Source organism: Ochotona curzoniae, unplaced genomic scaffold (assembly GCF_017591425.1).
Source record: "Ochotona curzoniae isolate NIBS_2020 unplaced genomic scaffold, NIBS_Ocur_1.0 contig_3622, whole genome shotgun sequence".
Lineage (NCBI taxonomy): Eukaryota > Metazoa > Chordata > Mammalia > Lagomorpha > Ochotonidae > Ochotona > Ochotona curzoniae.
Genome location: NW_024465926.1, coordinates 9,434,924 through 9,462,057, shown reverse-complemented (window position 1 = coordinate 9,462,057; position 27,134 = coordinate 9,434,924). Strand labels below are relative to the sequence as shown.

Here is a 27,134-nt window from a genome sequence, read left to right as displayed (position 1 = left end):
CCCACAGTGCCACAGAAAGTGGAAATTGTTCAAGGTGGAAACAAAAAGCTTTCTGAGGACAACTTTGAAGGACCTAGTAGAATTTATTCCAAGAATGCGAGTCCTGAAAACCCACTACCCACAGGCACTGGGTCACTTGGCAGTCTGTGGCATTGCTGGTTAAGGATTGGGTGGACAGAGACTTAGTGCAGCACCACAATGACTGGCTGCCACAGACTTGGACTGGATTCCACTCCCCCACAAGCAATGAGGAGTAAAGGCTGAGGCATGAGGTCTCCTAAGTTTAAGGAAGGCCACTGAGGAGCTCTCTGGGTCCCTTACCAAGGAACCTAGCCTTCTGCCAAGGCTTCTTCCAGAATGAAAAGGCTGGGGCCCACACTGGGCCATGGGATTTGTAAGGCCTCTTGAGACACAGCACTTGGAGATATCCTTGGTCCAGATGCAGCAGAGGCCAAGCTTTGGCCACTGTGAGCCAGGAGGTACAATCCTGTTCCCAAGCACTGCTTCAGCTTGCCCTCGTCTTGCTCAAGTCTACGTTCTCTAGGAGCAGATGGGCAGAGGTGGGTGTGTAGGAGGAAGCTGACAGTTCTTTGGAGGAAGGAAAGGAAGGTCCACTGTACTTGAGGTGTTTGTTTCCTGCAGAGTTCAGCCTGATGGGAGGCGTCAGAGGGAGGCCTCACTCCTTGGCAGCGTCAGTCTCAGGCCTTGACTATCCACTTCCACCAGGTGGACACTGAAGTTCCCGAGGCCCTGAACAGGACAGACATTGCTTAGGGAGCTCTTAGCAGATCTCCTGCCTCCTGAAAATCAGACAGAGACTGCATGGCCAGGGAGACTTGGAGGGTACGCCCTGGTTAGACATACAGGTCTCTTGCCCCCGCCAGCTGCAAATCCAACACCATCTGTTACCTCAGTCTTGGCCAGCACAGCCTCCACAACCTCCTTTTGCTGGGGCTCCTTGGTCAGTAGATAAAGAAAGCCTCCACCACCTGCTCCTGCCAGACTCTGGCCGTGAACATAGGGAGCCAGCACATCCATCATCCGCCGCACAGCCAGAGGCTCACAACCTGGAGCCATACGCTTCTTCTGTTCCCAGTACGAGGTCAGGTACTGGCCCAGCAAAGGAAGCATTCCTAGAGTGGAGACAGGGCAGTGGCAACACACCCCACAAGCATGTAAAGACCTGGCATTGGACCTACAACCAGCATTGCCCTTGCATGCTCCCGATGCCTGCACCTCCTCTGGAAGAGGCACCTCACCTTGGCGGAAGGCTTCAGCACACTCTTCAGTTTGCCGCACCAAACTGTGGGCATTCTGCACCACGGCAGGCAGCCGGGCATACCAGCTCCTCAGCACGTCCTACAGACAGGGCCGGAGAGGGGTCAAGAGCCAGGCCCAGCAACATCTGCCTTCCTCCCTCATTCTAGGGACTCACCTGCAGCAGATTGCGAGCCAGGCGGGTCTTGCCAGTGTACACCAGGAGCAAGTGGTCATTGAGCTTCTGGATAAAACCCTTGGGCACGGCGATCTCTTCCACTTCCACTTTAAGGGGTAGCTGGGCCTTGGAGCGCCCCACCTTGATGCCAGGCATCAGGCCACCCACCTGGTCCTGCCAGCCACCTCCTGCAAGCCCAGGGCCCCATCACTGTTAGAATGTATCTGGCCCAACTTCACTCTACCAACCACAAGCTCCTGGCCCCGCAGCCCTGGCTGACTGACATCAACACAAGAAGATAGCTTCCTTAACTCCGCCAGGTGAGCTATGTGGCTTGTGCCCAGACCTGGAAGCAGGCCGTTCCCACCAAGGGGAAGAGCTGTTCTGCAGAGCCCACTTGCCATTCCTAGGCTCTGAGTTTTGTTGCAGAGCTGATCTGTAACTGGAATGTGAAGAAGAAAAGATTTTACTCCTCTGGGAGTCAACTCTAGGAGCTGTAGCCAGAGGAGAGGTGGCAGAGCACATTCCAAGTAGCCTAAGCCTCCCCCAGCCCCACATGCCCACTTTTCCTTTTGGTGAAGATGAGCTTTTCAGTACCTCCATCAAACCTGAAAGAGCCATGCAAATACCTGTAGTTGGGAACAGTATGGCTCTTTTTTTACCCCCTTGCAGCTTAAATGAACAAGACAAAAGTTGAACTACCTCTGGGACAGGCGACTGACATTTGGGAAAGGGCCTGCGAGGATTTCAAATGTAGAACGCCCGTAGCTGAAAGCATTTGGAATCTTGCAGCCAAAACATGGTGGCAGTGAAGGGCTCAAAAGATCAAGAGCTCCTAACTGTGACCCTCTCTCAGTGTGCCTAACACCGTTTGTCATAACTTACTCGCTTGCTTGGTTCCTGATGAATGTCTGCCCCAGCAAATCATACAAGAAGACTTCAAAAAGATTAAGTCAAATGTGCTTGTCCTCTACTTTTATTCTTCCATAATATTCTGAAATTCACTTCTCTGATTTTGGAGTGCAAGGGCCCTGTTTTTGCTCACTTAGCTCCAGGGCCCTACAGAGTGGATTCTGAACAGTTACCTGACCAAATGAAGAACTCAAAGGGGGATACCTCAGAATTGCAGCCATCTCCCCATGTGCCGCTTTTGCTAGTGACTGCCTCTCACAGGTCACTGTAGTGATAGCACGGGGCTGGGCCACCAAGTCACGGAAGCAGCCTAAGCCTCCATCTGCACGTCATGTGGCAGCTTTCTCCCAGACGGTGTCGGAGACAAGGCCTGGGTGTACAGAACACCTTAGGATCTGGAACCAAACCACTGGCTGCCCTACACTGGGCCTGGATTCCAGCTGACAGGAAAGAAGGGCAGCCTGATGCTAATAACATTGCCTCTAGAACATGGCCTCTGCTGGGCCCTTGGTTCCTACTCCTGTCAAGTCAAAGCCCAAGGGCTGGATATTTTGCTGAAGGGCCATCCCTAATGCCAGGCCCTGCTCTGCCCTGCAGGCCCTAAAGGACAGACAGCCTGGGTTGTGGCAAAGTCATGAGCAACCACAGCTGGTCCACGGTACTACCACATAGGCACGGAATCTGGCACTAAGTAGGTGCTCACAAAACATCAACCCCTCTGAAGTAGAACACTGCAAACCTCCAGAGGTCAGAGTGTTAAGAAGGAAATGACATCCATTTTAAGGAGCAGCACAGTTCTATGTTGTTGGCACATGGCATGCAAATCCAGGGAAGTCCTGAGAGGTCCCAGGTAGTGACCTGGGGCAGGCTCCTACCTGTCGTGAGCACCTGCTCCAGATGCAGTACTGCGTGGATCAAAGCCTCTGTGCCCACTGCTTGGCCGGCAGCCCGCTGCAAGGCAGCCAGGGCAGCACCTGCCAGGATGCTGCTGGTACCTGCAGGACATAGAACAGGACAGTGTCATGAGCAGCCCCTGTCCAACGCAGTGCTGCCCCATCTCCCACTTCTAGACAGAGGCCAAGGAAGGGGGAGCACAGGCAAGGCTGGGATCTCCTGACACAGGGTAGGTAGGCAGCAGGAGGTTAGGGCTCACTCACCAAGACCGGAGCCGTGGGGCAGCTCAGACCAGGTGTGTAACTCAAAGCCACCCCCAAAGGTACGTAGCAGCTGCTCACTCAGCGAGAGCTTGGAGTGGACATCCACTATGCCAGCACAGATGAAGGCTGCCTTCAGCAGGGCCCCTGCAGAGGGACAGGCACCATTCAAGGAACTTTGGCTCCTTGAATAGTCCACCCCTTTCTGCTGCTTCCCACCAGCTGGGACAAAATCCCCCACAACAGGGCAGGCCCCACTCCCACATCTCTGGCCTCCTGAACCAGGTAGAGGTGTCAGCTCGACTGACTGGCCTTATCCTTTCCTTCGGGGCTCCTCAACCACACAGGCAACTCCTCAGGCCAGGCCCCAGGGGCCTCCTGTCTCTGCAGGGTATCTCCCAGTACTTTCCCATCATCCAGCTAGCTGTATGTGCTGTCCCCACCTACAAATGTACCATGGTGTCCTGACCTGGGGCATGGGGCTGGCAATAGTCCTGCAGGTCGTCCAGGCTCCGGCATACAATTTTCATGGCCATCTCGTCCTGCTGAGGCCCCACTGCCAAACACAGCTCGGGCTCCAGGATGCGGCGTGCCCTGGCCCCGATGGGCCGGCGGCCATCCACTCGCACAGCCAAGCCCAGCACTGCCCCACCAAGCTCATAGGCAAGCGGTGGCGTGTCACTCCAGCCCCCTGTGGCAGTTTGTCAAAGCCAAGCTGTCACAAGGACAGCCATCGCAGCTCAAGGACAGCCATCCTCCCCCCACCCCCACAAGGGGCTCACCAGAGAAATCCACCCGAGCTGGGCAGTCAGCCACCACCCACTGCCCAGGGGCTGGCAGCTCCACTGGCTCTTTGGAGACAAACTGCTGGGCTGTCAGCACAGCCTGGCGGATCAGGATCTGCCCAGCACCCTCATAGTGCCGGGCAGCTCTCACCAGCAAGGCTGGCCTGCCAAGAAGGAAGGAAAGAGGAGCTGCTGACTTGGAGCCCAGGCTGGGGGCAGACTGTGTGGTTTGGGGAGCCCGACTGCCCTGGGGGACCACCCTGTCTGGACTTCCACCATCAGAGCCCACTTCCCTGGATAATAGGACCTCCTCAGAAGGTCTGTCTTTATTCAGTACCTGCTCAGCCACTTGTCCCTCTCCTGAGCAAGTGCCTCCACGCCCTTCGCCAGGTCTCTGCTCTCCAGGTATAAGAAGGACTGTGTCCATTCAGGGTTGGCCGCCGGCCCACTCCGCAGGCCTCCCTGGCCCTCTGCCATACAGCCCAGAACATCTGCCACACAGGCCAGTGCTCGTGCTGCCACTCCAGGGTCTCTCGCTCCAGCTGCAACTGAGAGACCAAGAATTAGGGTCAGCAGCACAGGGGATCTGTCCCCAGGCTGCCTGTTCCTAGAGACTGCCCAACATTCCCCAAACAAACTCCAGACCCCTCATAGCTCCTGGTTGCCGCCCCAAATGCATCCCTGCCTGAACGTGCACCCCTACTCTCTACCTGAAAGAGTTATCCTGCCACCTCTGCCCAGATGGCCACCTGTGTCCCCAGTAAGGACACCCATAGCTCAGGCTCTTGAACCACCAGGGCTCAAGTCTTAGCATCCACCACAGCCAAGAGGCTGAGGATGAGTGACTTAAATGAGGGTCGTGTTCCTCAGCCCACGGTGATGAAGTGCCACTTGGGAGGCCGAGGCTCTGAGCTTCACCTGGTATGCCTGCTCCCATGCTGAAATGTTGGAGTTCAAGTCCCAGCTCTACTTCGATTTCAGCTGGGAGGCAGCAAAGTGGGAACTCAGGTACTCAGGTCCCTGCCTCCCACAGGGGACACCTTGATTGAGTTCCAGGCTCCTGACTTTAGCCTGGCCTCACCCTGGCTATTATCTGTATTTGGCAAATGAAATATGGGTAGAAGATTTCTCTCTGTCTCTCTACCTTTCAAATAAAAATAAAATTTAAAGTGGATATGCTGGTGTTTGCAGGACAAGAGGCTCAACCCCTGACCATCTGGAAAAATGCCAGTGTTAACTTTTCACTGGTAGGGAGACACATGGCTCCCTGGTCACCTTATGCTGATGATTCAAAAGGCAGGTGGCCCTGGTCTGCATCCCCAGTCCTAAAGCCCAGCATGCTTACCCTGGTCCAGCTTAGCCAGCAGGGGCCCAGGGCAGCCCTCACGAACAGCAGCCCGGATCAGCGGGCGCAGGCTGAGGTCCTGACGGGCCTCCAGCACGCGCTGTGCCTTGCTCAAGGACTGGCGGAAGAACAGGTCCCGACGGGACGCCAGTGTGGCCGCGCGGTCCAAGCACGGCTGTAGCTGCTCCCAGGACAAGCGCCAGGAGGCTCGCCAGGTCCTCAGGGCCTCCCCACCATGCTCCTTAGGGTCCAGCATCCACAGCATGTCCTGGGGACCCAGGGTCCTCGAAGGGTGGAGCACAGGAAAGAGGCGAGCACTGGGCAGGCCACGCTGTGCAGGAGGTGTGTCTGGGTCCCACAGATCCCATTCTCTGATGTGGGGAGAGAGCATGTGAGGAGGAGAAAGGCCCAGGATCCCTCCCCTTCCCAAGCCCCAGGCACAGGACAGGTGTAGCATAAGTGGACCATCTCTTGCTGCTCTATTCCCCATCCCAGCCCCAGGGAATCCCTAAGTCTGAACACAATCAGGAATTTGGAGTTGTCTGAAGAAAAAGGGATATCCCAGGCCCAAGAGCATGATTGGGGTGTGAGAGGGGGTGCTAGAACTGCCACCAGAGCAACCAAAGTCTACAGAGGTCAGTAGTGGCTTCCCACTGTACCGTATGCCTGTCTTCTGGAAGAAGTCACTCCAGGACATGTTGAGATATGTGCCTGGGCCCTGTCTCTGGGAGAAGAGGAGGAAGCAATTAGCACTGCTAGGCCCACAGGAAGGGGCTGAGGACACCAGGCCATAGGCCCAGGAACTGCCTGGGTGGGAACAGGGAGAGAGACATGAGCATAAAGGGAAACAGTTTCCACCATGAAGGCCTGACCCCATGAAGGCACCTGGCATCTGGAGCAGAGACCTGGTCCATCACAATAGGCTCTGCAGCCCAGGTTGGATCACCTGCCTCTTTGAAGTTTATCTCCAACCCCACCCTGCTAACCTCCCTGGGCAGGAAAAAGAGCAGCTGCTGAGACTCTCCTAGTCCCCTGGTCCTCCCAGCCTCTCCTTCAGGCCAGGATTCAGAGAGCCTGTCCGGTGGTGATAGGGCCCGGGTTCCTCAAAATCTTTAGATTTTGCTGCAGGGCAGTGAGGGGATGGAAAGCAGTATCTACCTCCCAACTGTCCAGACGGCCAACGAGCGTGAAGGTTTGGCTTGGGCAGCCGTGCAACCGAGTGTGGTGTCCCTGCAGAATGAGGTCCTGCAGCTCCAGGCCACGCAGGGCCTCAGACTGAGCTACATCCAGCCCACTCACAAGGCAGCCAGAACCGATGTGCATGGGGCCCTAGCAGAGAAAGAGCGCAGAGAGCCTGGATGGGCAGCAACCCCATGTGTCCACTGAACATGCTGGCCAAGGGCCCCCTCTCCCCTTGCCCTCCCTTCCACTCTCCTCAGCCTCACCTGAAGATGACAGTGCTGCAGGACGCTCCCAGACCCCAAGTGGATGGGCCCCTCCAGCAGGCAACTGACCACACAACTCCCCGGCTCTAGGAGCTCTGGCTCCTGTGAAGCCAGGAAGGAGGAAGATGATGAGAGTGAGGGACAAGGGCCACGGCCACCCCACTACTCCTCTGCAGCCCATCATCTTGGTTTAGAACCTCGAGGCTTCCCTGTTCTCCCAGCCCCATCCCTCTGAGGACCTGCCCTGGCCACAGCCTGAGCCCTTTCCTATCCCACCTATGTAGTCACTTCCAACCCCACTGCCCTTAGAGTTACCTCTTAACTCTGTGTGCCCCAACCGAACCCCACAGCAGTGGTGCAGGCCATCACTTCAGACAGGCCTGTATCCCCAAGCAAACCCCACAGCTTCCCATCCAGGCTACTTACTAAGCCTTCTCCACGGCCCACAGCCCATCTGAAACCCAAACACCCAGCAGGCACCCAGGAGGGGTGGAGGGCTCACCTCCACCTGGGAGTGGACAATCTTGGCCCCAGGGCCCCTGGGCAGTGTAAAGTTCAGCAGGAAGTCACTGTTTGAGGTCATGTAGCTGTAGCTGCCTTCAGGGATGTAGGCTGCAAGGACACCAGCCCTGATGCCAGCACTGTGCCTACTATGGCTCTGGAAGTGGACTCTGGGAATGGGAGTGGGGAGCCACGCTGGCCCCTGCCAAGAGCCACACCCTTGTCACACAACAACAGGGCAGGATGGCAATGGGCACTTAGAGTTGATGGGAAAACTGAGGCTCTGGGGTTCAGTGACCTGCCCTAATCCCCACAATAGGAAGCAGGCACAGTAGGAAAGAGGTGAAAGGAAGATGCAAAGAGCTCTCTCCACAGGGTGCTCTGGCGGGGGGGGGGGGGGGGGCGGGAGAGGGGAAGGGGGGGGGAGGGACACTGTGCAGTCCACAGCTGGGTAGCCTGGTCCAGAATGCAAGCAGGAGGCTTCACTTTAGGGGGTCGTCAAAACATACCCATGGTGAGGGGCTGATCTCGAAGCTCCCGCCACAACTGGGCCCTGGCACTTTGTAGGTAATCTGCCACAGCTGTGTCACCGTGCCCCATCTCCGGGGGCCGTCCCACCAGGAAGTCCTCCCTGCTCACATTTCGAGCCATGCAGAGCAAGATGTCAAAAAACAGAGACAGCTGGGGCGAGAACAGGAAATACAGCTATTGGCAGGTCACAGCGGTGGCCCAATGTTCCCAAGGCTGAGCTGCCGGTCAGTGCCATCTGCACAGATGTTAACCCCCATGGTCTGCCTCCCCAGTGCACCTGGACAGGCCGAGCTCCGGAGTCCAGACCCATGTAGGTGCAGGCATCCAGAGGCGGGCTCACATGAGTGGCCAGGAGGTGCTCCGCAGTCTCCACAGAGAAGAAGACAATGCCAGAAACCTGGAGAGGCCCCCACAAGAGTCAGGTGCGAGGACAGCCTGGGCTGGCCCTGTGCACAAGCTAGGGAAGATGCGGACACCAGGTAAGGCTGTGTACCCCGCCATACAGGGGCTCCTATTGTCTAAGTCGCCCCAGCACCCAGACTCCAGGCTAACTGGGAATAGATTTGACTCAGAATTCCTGAGACCCTACTCTCACTTTTGGGCCTCCTCCTGTACCAACTTCACCTCCCCAGGGTCCAGTCCCAAATCCTTCCATTTCCACCCTTGGCCCTCATTCTGGAAGCACCCCAAAAGGCTGGTTCTAGAGCCCCTCCCAGCCACAGTCACACTCACTCCCCTTCTGGTTTGGGGCAAGATCCTGAATCCCAAGCCCCCTGCTCTCCACCCCCTGCTTTTCCTCAAACTCTGGGTGCCCCTGCTCATCTGAGAGCCAGTTCCAAGGCTCGCTCCCATTCCAGCTCTAGCCTGCCCTAGCAGTTTCTGGAAGCAATGGGCCTCTGCCCCAGGAAGGCAGGCAAACCCCCCTCCCTGGTCTGTAAGGTACCCCAAAGACCTCAACCCAGTCTCAGCAGCCATACCAGGGGCACATGCCCACCAGGCTTGACACACCGCTGTATCTCTGCCTCAGTGCCCTGGTAGTAAATGTCCAGCACAAAGCCCTGTATGGGGACAGAATTGGAGAAGAGTATGGGAGTAGACTGGGCAGGAAGGTACAAGCAGAGGCATCAGGAAGCATGCCCTCCACACAGGCCTGACAGGTACCAGCACACACACAGGCACACAAGCGAGCGACAAGTCTACCCCAGCAGCACAGTAGGCTTTGAACATCCCCACAGCCTTGCAGCGGAGGACAGAGCCCGGTCTCTGGCACCGCCAAGGGCAGTTCTTGCAAAATGAGCACCAGAGCTGTTCCCTGAAAGAGGTTCAAGGTCACACCACACAGTTCAGAGCAAGCATTCACTGGGACACACATGGAACCGTGTTACAGGCCAGCTCACCACCCCCATGGCTGCTCCAACGGCCCTACCTGGGAGTCGGTGAGGTACACACCATGATCCATGGCGTAGGTCGGGCTCCCTGGAAAGGCAATCACTCTGGCTCCCCGGAAGCCATCCCAGCTGATTTCTGTGGGGTGAGGGCAGTCAGGAGGTTCTCAGAGGGCACAACCCAAGGCAGGGAGTTCCCAGCCAAAAGAGGCAAGAGCTCAGGGTGATGTGCCCCACATCTCTAAAAAGGAAGAACGATTTCCAAAGCCCAACGACAGTCTCCTGGGAGAACGACAAACTCCTCCTCACCCGAACATCCTCCCCGAAGCCCGGTGAAGTGGAAAGGACAGGGCTGAGTATGTCCATTCTACAGACAAGCAGACCAAGGCTCAGAAGGGGAAACCCTGCCTCTGGATCTGGGCTTCATTCTCAAGAGCCTGTGGCCTCCCTTTCCAATAGGCAGAGGGGCAGGGCCCCAAGACAGGTGGAACCCGCCCCTGCTATGACCAGGGAAGGCAGCCCCAGGCTGTGGAAGGCTTACCAGGGTTTACGGGAATGGACAGCAGCATGTCGGTGCTGCAGACCCAGACACCTGGTGGGCAGCCTGGGCCCAGCTGCAGGGAGAGAGAGAAAATGTTCACCACAGCCTGGGGCAGCCATGGCTCTGCTCGCCACAACCCAGCCTGTTGCTGAAGGATTGGGGGCCTCCTGAACCCCAGGGAGGGCCATGCCACCCCTCCCCAGCTCCCAGCCACCCTCCTCCAAGATGACCAAGTTCCAGAAGCCCTGACTTGCTCTAGGAGTCCCCACAACTACTCTTGCTGGGATTGCCCACTTGAACCAACAAAGCGTGTAGCCAGCAGTGAGTGTGGGAGGAGTGGTGAGGGCCCAGCCTCACCCGGTGGGTCATGATGTCCAGCAGGCAGTCCAGGTTGCACACCAAGGCCTCCTCAGGGGCCTGGGGGCTTTCCAGAGGGAGGCAGGTGAAAGCCCGGCCACAGTCATCGAAGGGAAAGTCTCGGCCCTGAGCGGAAGCAGGCACTGCTGAGGGGGCGCTCGGGGCAGTCAGACCAGGACAGCTTATTAAGAAGGCAATCCTGGCGTTTTCTCTTACATTATTTTTAATGTATTTCTTTTTATTTTTTAAAGTTTTTTCTTTTTTTAATTGGAAAGGCAGATCTACAGAGAGAAGGAAATACAAAAAGATCTTCTATTTGCTTATTCACTCCCCAAGTGGCCGCAATGGCTGGAGCTAAGCCAATCCAAATTCAGAAGCCAGAAGCAAGGAGCTTCTTCCAAGTCTCCCACGCAGGTGCAGGATCCCAAGGCTTTGGGCCATCCGTTACTGCTTTCCCAAGTCACAAGTAGGGAGTTGGATGGGAAGTGGAGCATCTAGGACATGAACTAATGTCTATATGGAATACCGGCATGATGCAAAGCAATATTTAACCAGTAGGCTACCGTGCCAGGCTTTTTTCTTATCTTTTAAAACAGTTATTTATTTACTTATGAGACAGATTATATATATTATCTAATGTGTATAGAGAGAGAGCATTCCTACAGTTGGTTCACTCCTCAAATGCCCACAATGGACACAGGCTAACAGACAAAACTGGGAGCTAGACCCTTACTCCAGGCCTCCCACACCACCTAGTTGGCAGGAACCCAGTTCTCTGAGTCCTCACTGTTGCCTCTCAGGGTCTTGCATGAGCAGCACGCTGGGGTCAGGAGCAGAGTTGAGTTGTAAAACCAAACACTCACAAATGGGACAATTTTTTTCAAGGTAGATTGATACATGGGTAGATCCACAGACGCACAGTTTGAAAAGTAGAGTAACGGAAAGACAAAGGCATAGTGATCTTCCATCTGCTAATTCACTCCCGAAATGCCTACAATAGCCAGGACTCAGCCAGGCCAAATCCAGGAGTCAGAACTCAACCTCTACGTCTCACCTGAGTAGCAGCAGCCCAAGTGTCTGCACCATCATCTGCGGCCTCCTAGGTGTATTAGCAGGAAGCTGGATCTGGGAGTGGGGTGGGACACTATCCCAGGAACTCTTATATGGGATGTGGGAATTCCATGCAGCAATTCAAGCCACGGTGCTTACCCAGAACCCAAGCATTTATTAGCATCATAATCACTGGCAGAAATACTTACACCTCCCTCATAATTGTTTAAATAAATATGAATATTATAAAAACATATATATAGAAAACACAAATATGCAAAAACAATATCTCCCTTTGAGGTATATTCTATCAGAAGCAAATGGTCAGGGTTTAGCACAGTAGCTTAGTAGCTGAAGTCCTTGCCTTGCATGTGCTGGGATCCCATATGGATGTCAGTTCATATCCTGGTGGCCCTGCTTCCCGTCAAGCTCCCTGCTTGTGGGATCCAGGCTCCTGGCTTTGGATCGACTCAGCTCTGGCCATTGCAACTCCTTGGAGAATGAATCAGCAGATGGAAGTTCTTCTTCTCTGTCTCTCTTCCTCTCTGTATATCTGACTTTCCAATAAAAATAAATAAATAAATCTTTTTTTAAAAAAAGAAAGAAGTAGCAAATAGTCAGAGCTAGGCTGAAGCCAGGAACCACAGGCTTCTTCTGGGTCTCCCACTGGGTGCAGGGGTCCCAAGGATCTGGGCCTTCCTCTTCTGCTTTTCTGAGCACATTAGTAGAAAGCTGGATCAGGAGTGGATCAGCTAGGACTTGAACCAGGGTCCATATGGGAAGCTGGAAGTTTTACTTGCTACACCACAGCACCAGTCCCTGTTACACTACATATTATCAATTTTTTTCACTGGAGACATCTAGACAAAATCTGCAAAGACTCCTCTCCTTACTATTACTACTTTTTTTTTCTTTTTAATGTTTTTCAAAAGATTTATTTATTTGATAGGTAGATTGACAGAGAGGGAGAGAGACAGAATGAAAAACCATCCATCTCCTGGTTAACTCTCCAAGTGGCTACAATAGATGGAGCTGGTCCAGGCCAAAGTTGGGAGTCAGGAACTTCATCCAGGTCTCCCATGTGGATGGCAGAGGTCCAAGTGCTTGGGCCACCTTCCACTGCTTTCACAGGTGCATTATCGGGGACCTGGGTCAGAAACAGAATAGCCAGGACTTGAACTGGCACTCTGATATGAAATGTTGGCATTGTAAGCAGCAGCTTATCTGCTACACACAGCCCCTTCTTTTTCTTCTTGTTCATGTTTAATGAAGCCAAAAGCAACAGAGAGAGACACAGGTCTTTCACTCACTGATTTATTCTCCAAACACCTAGAAAAGCCACGATGGGCCAGGTTGAAGACAGAACCCCAGAACCCCATCCAGGTTTCCCACATGAGTAGGAGGGACCTGTATACTTGAGCTGTCTTCTGTTGCCTCTAGGCTATATGGGAAGCAGAGTAGCCAGAACTTGAATTGGCACTGCAACATGGGATGTAGGCATCCAAAGCCACGATTAACTCACTATGCCATAAGGCCCACTCCTCTCTCCTTATTTCTTACATGTTGATTTTAAATCATCCCAACCAAAACCCCAGTTAAGAAAAAAAAAAAAAAACTAAGACTGAGAAAGAAAACACAAAAACTAGTTAAAATAAAAGTTTCCAGGGCCAGCACTGTAGCATGGATTCAGTTCCAGCTGTAGCTCCTGACTCCAGGTTCCTGCCAAAGCAGCTGCTGCAAGGCAGCAGGTATAATCCATGTAATTGTGTTTCTGTCGCTCCCATAAATGACCCACACTATATTCCCATCTCCCAGCTTTGGGTTCAGCCCAGCCTCAGCCACTGCAGCCATCTGTGGAATGAATTAGCTGAGTGGAACTCTCTTTCTGGGTCCCCCTACCCTTCAAAGGAATGAACCTGAAGAAGCTGAGATCAAAGTCAAAGCTGTGGTATAGCACATTAAGCCTTCACCTAAAGTGCTGGCATCCCATAAGGGTACCAGCTCAAGTCCTGGCTGCTTCACTTCCAATCCAGGTCCCTGCTAATGCGCCTGGGAAAGTAGGGGAATATGGTTCAAGTCCTTGGGCCCATGCACCCATATGGGACACCCAGCAATAGCTCCAGGCTCCTGGCTTCAGACCAGCCCAGCTCTGGTCATTGTGGCCATTTAAGGAATGAGACAGCAGATAGAAAATTTCTTTTTGTGTCTCTCTTTCTCTCTGTAACTCTGCCTTCCAAATAAATAAAATAAATATTTAGAAGAAGAGAAACAAACCAAGATCATGCTATACAAACTTTTGTCACTGTCCCAACATGTCTAACTATGAAAACTCATTCACTGAGCACTCAGTGAGTAAGTCAGGCCTGACTGTTAACTGTTTACACCTTACACCACTTACCTTCTCAGCACACCCACCGGCAGCAGAAACTGCGGTCATTCTCGTTTCACAGATGAGCTGACTGAAGCCTAGAAAGGGTCGAGTACTTTGCCCAAGATCCTGGAGCTGGTAAGTCTCACTCCAAGCAAGTGCATGGAGCTCAATGGGATTCTGAATCACTGTCTGACACTGCGCCAGAAGCTCATGTTACTATGTCTATTTAATCAGCTCCCAAGCTGATTAAATTGGAGATGGATTCTAACTCCATGTGGTCTGGATTTTCACAGTGAACATTTGGCGCATATACACACTCACACAACCCAAGGCAGAACACCCCTGGTGTCCCAGCCAGTGGTAAGAAGCAGGCGTCATGTCTTCTGCCTGGCCCATGCCCCAAATTCCACTTACCAAATGCAGGATGAGGATCCAGGCCAAGTGCAGGACATCAGCCGTGACCACCTGTCAGGAGCAGGGGAACACTGATGAGTGGGGCCCACGCAGCCCCCAAGGCCCTTCACCTTTCTGTTCCCTATTTTGGCATTTTTAAACTTGTTTGTATTTATTTGAGAGTCAGATATGGACAGAGAGAGAAAGGGAGAGCGCGCTCCTATCTGCTAGTTTATTCCCCAAATGCCCACAACAGCCAGGGCTGGATGAGGCGGGACTCAGGAGTCAGGAACTCCATCAGCCTTCCCTCTTAGGTGGCAAGAACCCACGTACTGGAGCTATCACTTGCTGCCTCCCTGGGCACGGTGCCCAGTAGCAGGAAGCAGAGCCCAAACCTGAAACCAGGCACTCTGGTGGGATGCAGTTGTCTCAGTCAGGGTGGCCACCACCATGCCACGCATCTGCCTCCCTGCTTTGGGCAGGGGTTGCAGGCAACAACTCAGGGCTAACCAGTGACTCAGGGGAAGTCAGCTCCATGACTATCACAGAGAGAGTGGTTCCCTCCCCTGCCACCTCCTTCAGCATAGTGTGCCCCTGCCTGTGACCAGCTCACTCTGTATGCCAGGGGGCTATGCAGACAAGGTAACTGAACAGGATGGCTGGTGGGGGAGCGGCGAAACGGACCGCCTCAAGGGAATCACTTTGAGACACTAGCTCTGATCTTGGGGCCAGTGCTGTGGCATGGAGGATGTAGCCACTGCATGTTATGCCACTGCCTATATGGGAGTGTAGGGGTGAAACCTGGCTGCTCCGTTTCTGATCCAACTTCTTGCTAATTCCATCTGGGCCGGCAGCAGATGGGTCAAGTGCCTGGGTCCCTGCCATACACATGCAAGATCAGGATGGAGTTCCTGGCCCCTTGGAGTTCCAGCCCTGGCTGTACTAGTCATTTCAGCAATCAACCAGCAGATGGAACATCTCTTCTTTCCTGTCATTCTGCCTTTCAAATTAAGGGAAAAAAAAAAAAAAAAACCACCCTGCCTCCTGCCCACACCTGGATCCAGAGTCACAGAGTCTTCCCAGATCACAGAAACAGAAGCCAGATGCCAAACTGGCCAAGATGATGGAGCCAGAAGAGTCAGGGATCCTGGTTTCAAAAGAGACCAGGGCCGCAGGGGTGGCAGGCAAGGGCACTCACCGTGAAGCCTGCCCGGGCGCTCAGGTGTTCAGCAGCCACCAGCAGGGCATTGAGTGTGGCTCCTCCACTGCCCACACGCGTCTCGGGGTCCTCCACAGCCAGTACCAGTGTCGCAGCGGGGATCTGCTGCCGCTTCTGCCGCACCTCCAGCTCTGTGGCCAGAACCTGTACTGGGATCTGCTCCATGGGATTCTCCTGCCCTGACCCCAAGCCCCCCTGGAGCAAACTGACCAAGAGACATGTGTTCATTTCTGTGACTTGGCAGTTTTCCTTAAGCAGCTTACTAGCTCACCACTGATACATCACAGAAGCACTACCACTCAGATTTTACAGATGAGAGCACTAACACCCAATGAACAGACACAGCATGCATCAGGCCACACAGCCCACAGCGGCCGCAGGGAGTGGGCATCACCTACCTTTCTGAAAGACCTGGACGCTGTCCTTGTATTGGCATGTCAGGACCAGGACTGTCCAATCAACTCCCTTAGGCTGTGCCATCCTGGCCATTACACAGAGGGGCTTCCTAAGGCGGAGGTATACGGAGAGTGAGAACACAACTTCTTCACTTGTTTTCGTTTTATCTGGACATAGAGAGACAGAGAGACATCTCCCATCTGCTGCTTCACTCCCTAAATGCCCGCAGCATCCAGAGTGGGGCGGCACTGAAACAAGGAGGAGCCTGGAATTCCATGGAGGAAAAGCTGGGATCAGAACTAGGCCCAGGACTTACCCCTAGGCTCTAGTGTGGTATGTCAATGTGCTAAGCAGCATCTTCACTGCTATGCAAAATACCCACTGCTGATTAACCTTTAACTCCATATATATCTATATGATCTATTTATTTAATGGAAAGTTAGATTTACAGAGAGAAAAAGACAGTGAGAAAGACCTTCCATCCACTGGTTCACGCCCTAAGAGGCCACAATGACTGGAGCTGAGCCCGATCTGAAGTCAGGAGCCAGGAGCCCCTTCTGGGTCTCCCATGCAGCTCCAGGGTTCCAAGGCTTTGTGCTGTCCTCTACTGCTTTCCTAGGTCACAAGCAGGGAGACCTGGAGGAAGCGTCTGGTTTCTGATTTTGGGCCAGCCCAGCTGTGGCCTTGTGGCCATTTTAGGGGAAAACCAGCAGATGCAAGACCTCTCTCTGTGTGTTTCGCCCTCTCTCTCTCTGTAACTCTTTCAAATAAGTAAATAAATATTAACACCCCGCCCCAAAAAAGAGTCATGCAAGGGCAGGCAATGTGGTATAGCACATTAAGCCTTAACCTGTGAGGCCACTATAGCATATAAGCACTAGTTCAAGTCCAGTCTACTTCGCTTCTAACCCTGTTTCTTGGTAATACCCCTGAAAAAGCAGTAGAAGATGGCCAAAGTGCTTGGGCTCTAAGTGGGAGACCCTGATGGAGTTCTAGGCTCCTGGCTTTGGCCTGACCCACCACAAGTTACTGAGATTACTTGGCAAAGTGAATCAGCAGATGGAAGAACTCTCTCCCTCTCTCTGAAACTACCTTATAAAATAAATTGATACATGTTTTCTAAAAGTCACATAATGGAAGGCAAGCATTTGAAATTAGCTTCTTTCAACCAACACAACACAGCTGAGATTCATCTGAATTGTCACTGATATCAATAGCATGATTCTTCTGTGCCAAACAGGACTGCCTGGCAGTCTGTCTCTCCATTTCCCATGGAATGAGATCTGACAGCCTCCATGTTTGGGCAGTCATGAAAACAGAGGTGAGAAACCTCTGGGGCCGGTATGTATGAAGACAGGAGACACAGGCCATGGTCTGCGGGGTCATAGGTCAGGTGCCAACTTGCAGGGTTCATGCCCCTCCCCAGGAGAGAACACCAGGACACAGGGAAGGAGGGGGAGTTCTACAGTTGATCCCACCATAACCAGCAGGCCTTCATTGTTCCATCACTGGCTGTGATTTGCAGGGAAGGCAAACACTTGTAACCCCTGACAGTGGTTCCCCGGAGAAGCAAACAGTGTGGGAAGCAGACACGCACACGTGGGCTGTGGGAGGGGCACACAAGCTTGCTCAGAGGGTTCTAGGCAGGGCGCCAACACACCCACGCGAGGACTTCCCCTTTCAGAACCGCCAAAGCAAAAGGGGCTGCTCCTCGCCTGTCAGCCATCTTTGGCCATGGAGCTCTGAGCAAGGGGGTGGGGAGCAGGGATGCCAGAGTGAGATCAAGCAACTTCAGTGCCACCCACATTCCTCTTATTTGGGAAACCTATCCAGCTCTGGAGCCCCTGGCCTTCCCCTGCACACACATCCCCACCACTTGGCAGCAGCCACACTCTCTGAGCACTGATCTCTGACAGAGTCCTGCTGCTACCCCATGAAGCAGTCCCCCCAACATCACCTCTCCATGCAGCCCCCAAAGCTCCGTCAGGGCAAGCTGTATGCCACCAACAGAGACAGGCCCTGAGCGTACGCTGCACTGCCAGCCCACACCCCCGCCAAAACCAACAGGAAAGCAGAACCTCAGCAGCAGAATCTTCTGATGCCGGACTCTGCTGTCACCAAGCCTGTACTTAAGGCCAGACTCTGCTGTCATTAAGCCTGTGGTTGAGGCTGACGCAACACCCACACTGCCTTGCACCTTTAGGAAAAGCCTCCATCAGTAAGAGAAATCGCTTTGTTCCGTACTGGGACCAGAAAAGTGCTCCAAGTCTCAGCCAGGCACTTGTAGGCAAAGGCTATGCCCAGGATGGTATCTGGTTTTTTGGAGCAAAGTGGTGGTGAGAGACTCAAGGCAACCATTATGAATCTAACACACCTCAGCAACTGCTCCTCCAAAGACCCAAAACATTCATGGGAAGTACAATATCACCCCCTCTCTTGGTTTTAAGGAAACATCAACATGAGAAGCTCTGAGACTCTTAATCAGCAAAGCTGAAAGTAAGGGGGCAGGCTTTTAGCCCATTAGCATACCCACATCCCAAGCCAGTCCCAGCTCTCCTTTCCATTGCAGAATCCAGCTGATGTGTGTCCCGGGAGGTGGTGGATGATAGCCCAGGTCCTTGGGGCCTGCCATCTCCCTTGGAAAGCTGAACTGAATTTCCAGCTTATGGCTGTAACCTGACCCAACCCACAAGGCACTGCAGGCACACAGGGAGTGTACCAGCAGATGGAGGAGCTCTTGCTCTGTTATTTTTTTTTAAAAGAGGTATTTATTTCTATTGGAAAGTCAGAGGAGGAGAGACAGAGAAAAAGATCTTCCATTTGTTGATTCACTCCCCAAGCAGACACAACTGCCAGAGCTGCACTGATCCAAAGCCAGGAGCCTGAAGCCTCTTCCATGTCTCCCATGTGGGAGCAGGGTCCCAAGGTTTTGGGCCATCCTCAACTGCAGTCCCAGACCACAAACAGGGAGCTAGATGGAAAGCAGGGCCACCGGGATACAAACAGGCACCCATCTGGGATCTCAGCGTATGCAAGGCGAGGACTTTATCCACTAAGCTACTGTGCCAGGCCCATCACTCTGCTGTACACATATATTTTAAGGTGTAAGGATGAGTATCTATTTAAAGATTTTGCTTATTTTTATTAGATTTATGGAGAGAAGGAGAGAGACAAAAAAAAAAAAAAGATCTTCCATCCACTGGTTCACCCTGTGAATGGCTACAACAGACAGAGCTGAGCCAATTTAAAACCAGGAGCCACATGGATTACACAGTGGCATCATTTTCCACCAAGATTCCCCAAGAGACTTTTGCGTTTCCTTTTGTCACCCACATGTTGGTTACTCGGTGGTGCATTTTTTTCATAGTGCTATAATTTGTTGTTATTGTTGTTGATATTGTTGTCCTTCAGGCTGTTGTTATAACTCAAAAAAAAAAAAAAAAAACAGGAGCTTTCTTTGGGTCTCCCACATGGTTGCAAGGTCACAAGGTTTTGGGCCATCCTTTCTACTGCTTTCCTGGGGCATAAACAGGGAGTTAAGTGGGAAGTGGAGCAGCTGGGACACAAACTGGCACCCATATGAAATCCTGGCACTTGTAAAGTAAGCATTTAGCCACTGAGTCATCACACCAAGCCCAAGCATTATGATTTTTGTCATCCGAGGCGGTGACTAGCACGGTTAGGCCACTAGGGTGCCTGGCTTCAAGTCCCAGCTCTCCTCCCCTCTCCACACCAGCCTCCTGATGGACTGTGCATTCTGGGAAGAAGTAGCGGATGGCTTGATTAACTGGGTCCCTGTCATTCACATGGGAAACTCATGCTGAGTCCTGGGCTCCTAGCTTTGGCTTCGCTCAGACCTGGCGACTGCCAGAACTTGGGAGAAATGTGAATCAGTGGGTGATAGATCTCTACCCTCTCTGTCTTACAAATAAATGTATTAATAACAAAATTAAGTAACAGAAATACCAGAATTCCTTTTTTTTTTTAATCTGATTTTTTTATCCTTAAAATACAGTGGCTGAATCTTGCCCTGTATGCACCAGGATTCCATGTGGGTACAGGTTGGTGTTCTGGCTTTTCCACTTCTCTTCCAGCTCCCTGTTTGTGGCCTGGGAAAAGCAGCAGAGCATGACTCAAAGCCTTGGGACACTGCATCTCCATGGGAGGCTTGGAAGAAGCTCCTGGTTCCTGGCTTTGGATCAGCTCCTGTCTACCCACTGCAGTCATTTTAGGAGTGGATCAGTAGATGGAAGATCTTTCTCTGTCTCTCCTTCTCTCTGTAAACGTAGCTTTCTACCAAAAATAAATCATTTTCAAAGATTTATTTATTCTTTACTAGAAAGGTTTACAGAGAGGATGTACAGAGAGAAAGATCTATCTGCTGGTTTGCTCCCCAAGTGGCCACAATGGCTGGAGTGGAGCTGATCCTAAAGCCAGGAGCCAGGAGTTTTCTTCCGGGTCTCCCACGTGGGTGCAGAGTCCCCAGGTGTTGGGCCATCCTCTACTACTTTCCCAGGCCACAAACAGGGAGCTGGATGGAAAGCAGGATCGCTAGGACTCAAGCCAACGCTCATATAGGATCCTAGTATGTGCAAGGTGAGGACTTTAGTCTCTTGGCTACTATGCCAGGCCCTATAAATTTTTTTTTTTAAGATTTATTTTCAGGGTCCAACACAGTAGCATGGTAGCTAAAGTCCTTGCCTTGCATGTGGCAGGATCCCATATGGGTGCTGGTTCGTGTCCCAGCTGCTCTACTTCCCTTCCAGCTTCCTGCTTGTGGCCTGGGAAAGCAGTCAAGGACTACTCAAAGCCTTGGGACCCTTGGCCAGTGAATCATCAGATAGATCTTCCTCTCTGTCTCTCCTCCTCTCTGTATGTTTTCCAATAAAAATAAGTAAATGTTTAAAAAAAAGGATTTACAAAGGCCTTGTGAGTCAGCACCTGTGACCCAACAGCCCTCTCTGCCTTGGGCTCTTATCACACCCTGCAGATAGATAAGGAGCCATGGGCCTCACTGAACAACCTGCCAAGGTCCTGCCCAGCTAGTACCGGCAAGGTGTGTCCATCTCCAACCGAAACAAGACCTCTTCCTGGAGTCTCTGCCCTTCCTCACTTGCACCTAAATCTTGTCATTGCCTCCCACCATATTCCACTCCTCTACCCACTCCGAATTTCATCTGCTTGAGGCCGAGGTAAAATATCGGCGAATGGCCTCAGCCGAACGCCAGATGCGTGCCGGGGGCAGAAGAGAATAATAAGGCTTTTTCACTTTTGCTACAGAGTTGTGAAGAACAACAAAATAGGTCTATGAAAAACGGACTTGCTGCCTTCCAGAAAACAGGTAGTAGAGAACCTACTGGAAAGAAATCATTTAAGTTATTTGGAAAGCATGCAGGAGGTTCTTGCATAACCATCAACTCTCAAGGGGGTAAACTGAGGAAAGACGCAACCTCACAGAAGAAAAAAAAAACAAAACAGCAGCGGCAGCATCCCGCATCCAGTGGCCTGCGGCGTGACGAGACCTTGGGAACCCCTTCCCTCCCGGTCCCCCCCGCGTCCGCAGTTCCCGCAGCACAGGCCAAGTGCCCGGGGACTCCGGCTCAAACAACCTGGCCAAAGAAAATGGAAAGGAAGAAGCCGGCAGAGTTCCTCAGGAATCTTCCCCCAACTCCTTCCCAGAGCCTGGGGGCTCGAGGTTCGTTTGGGAGCACAGGTCCGGGATAGTCAGGGCACACATATGCTAGAGAAATCCGCCCGGGCTGACAGACTTACCAGTCGCCCTGGCGCGCTCGGCGGAGCGGGCTCTTTAACGAGGGTGCGCGTCCTTCGTGGTGCACCCTGGGAAATGTAGTTTACCTCTCCGTCCCAGCCCGGCGCCTTTCCCTGCAGACCAACAAAATCGGAGCTGCCGCGTCGGGCAGCGGTAAATGGTCAAAGCTGCACCTTAAAACGAGGCCAACATTCAGTTCGGGAGGGAGATGAGGCGACAGTAACGCTCTCTGGACACGCAAAACTACAACTCCCAGGGGGCGCCAATGCGTCTTAAAGGCACAGGCCCATTTTTCTTAGACTGGCGTGAGTTCCAGGCTGCATCCATCACGTGGGTGCTTCCAAGAGAAAACTTCCCAGTTCCGCGCTGGGAAACGGATCATTGGCAGGGCTTTTCGCGAACTTATGAATGGCGGCCTTGTTTGTCATATCCAAAAACCAGGAACACCCTCAGTGCTTCTCTCTCCCTAGTCTCAATGAAGATGGGGTACCCTCCCCTAATGCTATATCACATTTTCCAGGACTTTGGCTACTGCATCTCCCTGCCCATCTGTAAAATGGACTGACAATATACAAAGAAAACACAAGAACAAACACTGAAATCTTAAGTTGTGTCTGGGTAGTGGGATCAGAGAATACTATGAATACATGCATATGCCCCTTGCATACCATCCAGCTTTCCAAAAATAACAAGGTTTTTCTTTCGTTTATTTTTATTGGAAAGCCACATTTACATGGAGAAGGAAACAGAGAGAGAAAGTTCTTCCATCTGCTACTTTACTCCCTACTGGCCCAAACGGCCGGAGCTAAATTGAAGCCAGGAGCCAGGAAATTCTTCTGGGTCTCCCAGGTGGGTGCAGGGTCCCAAGGTTTTGGACCATTCTCTACTGCCTTCCCATGCCACAAGCGAGGAACTGGTTGGGAATGGAGCAGCTTGGACACAAACATTTGAGATCCCAGCGGTTGCAAGGCGAGAATCAAGGCACTGAGCCGTTGTGCCAGACCCCCAAGGACTCTGGCATGGAGAGCAGCTGCACAGGCATTTGAAGAAGCCGAGCTGCTTGTCCTTGCATGGCCGTTCTTCTGGGGCAATAGGGGAAGCTCCCTTTGCTGGTGACCAGATGCATCACTCTAGCAAGAGAAGTGTTGCCTTTTACGTGTTGTGGTGAGGGACCTGGGTGTTTGGCTCCCATTTCTAGCACTTCCATTGCAATGAGGCTTCCTGTCAGTCTCATTGGCATGAGGTTGTTGAGGACTTGGTCTTCTCTACAGAGTAACAGCCAGGAACTACTGAGGAAGTACCGAATATCTGGTCAGAATCCTGGGAGTTACCTACTTCCCCATCCACATCTGCACTGGCCTTTTGTTTGAGGAAAGAGAAACTCCTCTAACCTCTTCAGGTCCTGTAATGGCAGCTTTCAGTTTGGCAACAGTGTCTAAGATCTTTTGACTTTTGTCAGGTAATTTGCAAAGGAATGTTTCCTTGCAAAAGTCTCTCCTAGAGTTTCAACTTCTGCAGCTCCACCAGACTCCAGCTGCCCCAGTCCTCAGGAACCTGCGGCTCAAAGCCATATGGCAGGGTTTGAAGGAGGGGGGCAGCAAGGACATTGTACAGGGCACAAGGCTGGCGAAGCAACGGACACTGGATATTTTGCCTATAGACCCCGTCACTGCTGGCACAGGATCCTTGGCAGCCATCAACTCTGGGGCACCAGCGAGAGTCCCTTGGCTCGGATCTCACCAGCTTCAGCGCCTCTGAGAAGCGATGAGCCCGGCTGTGACTCTCAGCAGTGCAGACTTGGGCCACTGCTGTGGAATGGGAGGCAGGGAAGCCTGCAGCTGCAGCTTTGGCTGGAGCTCAAGAATGCGCAATGTGCCCCCAAGGAGCTCAAAGGCAGTGCAGGGTTTCACCCCACCACCTCCTTAGGCAGGCATGGTTGCAAGGGGGTGGGGGGGCGGGGAGATGGTGGCTCTACTGCCACTCTGTCCGGACTTCCCAGGCTAAGAAGCAAAGATATTCAAGGAAGGAAGATTTTAGTAAAAGATGCCATCTGTCAGCAGCAAACCAAAACGTGTCACCATCCAGAGGCGTTCCACTGGCTAGAACCTGCATGAAACACCCTTATGGGGTAATCAAGTGATGCACTCTGTTTGACATCAGTCACATCCACCCAGCAAACACTCGCCCTTTGAGGACTCGGTTTCCGCTTCCCAAGATAACAATAAGTATTTGTCTAGTCCGCTGGTTGGAAGAAATCTGCAAGCTAACTGCCATAATGAGTTTAGTACAGAACTCAGGGCCATTCTGCGTCCAACCTCCTTGTTCCTAAATATACTGCCACAACGAGAAAGTACAAGTGTGGAGCATCTTGGTGGAATCTTCAGGATGGGAATGAGACGCACGGCTGCCCCTGGTAGCAGGAAATCCCTTGGGAAGCCAGACCCAGCAAGCTGCTTCCGTTGATTTTCTGGACACAAGGGAGAGGTACTCTTGTGCCGGTGGTGTATTAGGAGAGTGAGAAAGGCAGAACAGGACAAGAAAAAAAGCCAAGCCATGACATGAATCCACCTGAGTCTTCTCTCAGTCGGATCTCTCAGTAGCTCTGGAGCATAAAATGCATCCGAGGCTTATTCACCATTGAAACAAGCAGTTGGACCTGTGCCCGCACATCCATCATTTGTGGACTGTGTCACGGGCAAGCAGAAGAGAAGAGAGCGTAAATTCCCACACATGAAGACAATTCTATAGATAAGAGTGAAACCGTGAGCCCAGCTAATGCTCACCAATTGACGGAAGCATGGGGCATTGCAGTGAATCAGGTTAAGTCCCTACTTGAATTGCTGGCATCCCACATCAAGGTGTGGGTTCAAGTCCCAGCTACTCCCCTTGGAATCCAGTCCCTCCTAATACATATGGGAAGGCAGCAAAGGATGGCTGAAGGACTCAATTTCCCTGCCACACGTATGGAAGATCGTGATGGAGTGCTTGACTCCTGGCTTCAGCCTGGCCCAGATCTAGTTACTGAGTCTGTTTGGGGAATAGAAGTTCTCTCTCTCTCTTGAATTATTTTTCTGGATCTTCCAAGGAGAAACTGAGTTTTGGGTGCTCTGCTATTATTACTATTATTACAGTAGAAACACACACTATCTCAATAAAGCTTTTAAATATGTATCTATTTTCATATAAGCATGTAAAGAGAAACCTTCATTCCTCTAATATCAACATCAGCAGGAGCTAGACCAAGAGCCAGCACCTCCCTCCAGTTTTCCCACGTAGGTGGCATGGTGCCAAGTACTGGAGTCATCATTTGAGTGCATATTAGCCGGAAGCAGAGGCCGCAACTACACCCAGACTCCAATATGGAATACGCATATCCCAAGTGGTAACTTAACCCGCTGTGCTGCAATCTCCACCCTTTAATAGATTTAAGCATGCAAAATAGAGTTGTTGAGTTACAGGCACGGTGTGTAAAGCCACGTATGGTTTCAAAAAATCAAGACAAAGCCTTAATAGAATAACCAAACAACCAACCCTTTCTGGAGAGCTATTAAGTATAATTATCATGAAGTGGCTACTTTCCCCATGTCTGACCATTGCCAATGCCAAAAAATCTCTCTAGAGTTGTTTCTCAAGAGTGATTCTTTGGATGTGAGTGACTGCTGCTGCAGAGGAGGTGTGAGATCCTTTCAACATAGACAGCTGGATCAAAGTTGAGTAGCTGGGACTTGAACTGTCACCCAAATAGTATGCTGGCATACTAGGTGGCATCTGTATCTGTTCCCCACAGCATTTGCACTGTTGAATTCCATTCATATGAAATGTTTAAGTAAAGTTATTGACACAGAAAACAAATTTGTAGTCACTCAGGGATGAGGGAGGTGGGAAGAATAGGAAGTGACTGATTCATGGGTACAAGGTTTTCTTTTGGGGGAATAAAAATCATTTGAATCTAGATAGAGGCATTGATTATAAAATACTATGGGGAGCCTAGCGTGGTAGCCTAGTGGCTAAAGTCCTCACCTTGCATGTGCCAAGATTCCATATGGGCACTGGTTCTAATCCTGGTGGCCCCACTTCCCATCCAGCTCCCTGTTTGAGGCCTGAAAAAGCAGTAGAGAATGGCCCAAAACCTTGGGACCCTGCACCTGTGTGGGAGACCCGGAAAAGTTCCTGGCTCTTGGCTTCAGATTGGCACAGCTCTGGTCATTGGGGTCACTTGTGGAGTGAACCATCGCACAGAAGATATTTCTCTCTGTCTCTCTCCTCTCTCTTTCTCTCTCTCTCTCTATATATATCTGAGTTTGCAATAAAAATAAATATTTTATATATTTTTATTTTGAATTTTTGAATTATGTGGTACAATTTCATATAGACTGGAATTTCCCCCAAATGCGCACCCCCAAAAAGATCTTCCCCATTTTACTACAGTGATATAGTACTTCATAAGGAATCATAATTCCATCAGTCTATTATTTAAGTGTGTCTCAACATTGCTGGAACAGACAATGTCAGACAGTCCCACATCCCATTGTCTGCACATGTCCAACAGTTTCATTGGGAATCCATCTTTCATCTGGAATCAGGGGTGCATGTGGACTTATACCCCACATCCGGATATGGTAGACCCCAGTACTCCATCACTATACATTTCCATTATTGACTAGCCATGAAATAAGGTAAACAACTGGTCTGAATTAGAACAACAACCTCAACAACAGCAACAAAAAAATCACAGCACAATGAAAAAAACGTTCCACTGAGTAACCAACACATGGGTGACAGAAAGGAAACAGAAAGTCTCCTGGGAATAATGATGCCACTGTGTAATCCATGAGCCAGCAATGAATTCGACAAGAGAAAAGAAAGTATTTGGAATATATAAAACTGAAATAAAAATCATCAAAACACATGGGATGCAGCAAAAAAAAAAAAGAAAAAGAAAGAAAGAAAAGAAAAAAGCCCAGTATAAATCGGATTATCAAAGTTACACTTTCCATGCTGGTTTCCTTATCTAAGAGAACATATGGTATTTGTTCTTTTGTGACTGACTCATTTTACTGAGCATAATGGTCTCTAGTTGGGACCACCTAGATGTAATAGTATAAATTCATTCTTCTTAATAGCTGAATAATATTCCATGGAAGATATTCCTCTCTGTCTCCCCTCTCTATATATATCTCTGACTTTACAATAAAAATAAATAAATCTTTAAAAAAAATAGTTGAAACGAAGGATAGCCTAAGTGCTTGGAAGGCCTGCAACAGGCTCCTGCTTCCAGGAGGAGTTTAGACTGGCGTAGCTTCATCCGTTGGGGCCACTGGGGGAGAGAACCAGAGGATGGAAAATCTTTCAATGTCTCTCCCTCTCTTCTTTCTATCTCTGTAACTCTGCCTTTCAAATTAATGAACAAATATTTTAAAAACGAATTAAAAGTCAATAAACAAATGCAATGTATTCGTTTCAGAATCAGCCATGTTTGTTCCGTACAGGGTCTCCCTGGAGTACTTCCTGCTGGATTCACTGGCCATGTTTCACTGGCATGGC

The 27,134-nt window shown here is 51.4% G+C and overlaps 1 protein-coding gene across 1 annotated transcript; it reads right to left on the bottom strand.

Annotated features, from left to right (window-relative positions):
* Positions 1 to 64: 64 nt before the first annotated feature.
* Positions 65 to 16,028, bottom strand: FCSK (fucose kinase). The gene is made up of 23 exons (XM_040982395.1): positions 15,823 to 16,028; positions 15,404 to 15,555; positions 14,227 to 14,277; positions 10,392 to 10,517; positions 10,035 to 10,107; positions 9,535 to 9,632; positions 9,086 to 9,166; positions 8,386 to 8,505; positions 8,087 to 8,258; positions 7,579 to 7,688; positions 7,077 to 7,178; positions 6,790 to 6,960; positions 6,291 to 6,355; positions 5,632 to 6,002; positions 4,624 to 4,834; positions 4,284 to 4,450; positions 3,971 to 4,192; positions 3,505 to 3,648; positions 3,223 to 3,342; positions 1,436 to 1,623; positions 1,260 to 1,359; positions 910 to 1,133; positions 65 to 750 (listed from the first exon to the last, which is right to left on the bottom strand). Exons 1-23 carry the CDS (start codon positions 15,911 to 15,913, stop codon positions 664 to 666), a joined length of 3,246 nt encoding a protein of 1,081 aa, XP_040838329.1. The 5' UTR covers positions 15,914 to 16,028; the 3' UTR covers positions 65 to 663.
* Between the last annotated feature and the right edge of the window lie 11,106 nt (positions 16,029 to 27,134).

Coding starts and splice junctions, on each gene's coding strand:
- FCSK (XM_040982395.1), bottom strand. CDS start 15,913: ATGGCCAGGATGGCACAGCCTAAGGGAGTTGATTGGACAGTCCTGGTC. Junction 10,518..14,226: donor GGATCCTCATCCTGCATTTG/GTAAGTGGAATT, acceptor GCTTCCGCTCAG/GGCCGAGACTTTCCCTTCGA. Junction 8,259..8,385: donor CCGGAGCTCGGCCTGTCCAG/GTGCACTGGGGA, acceptor TTCTCGCCCCAG/CTGTCTCTGTTTTTTGACAT.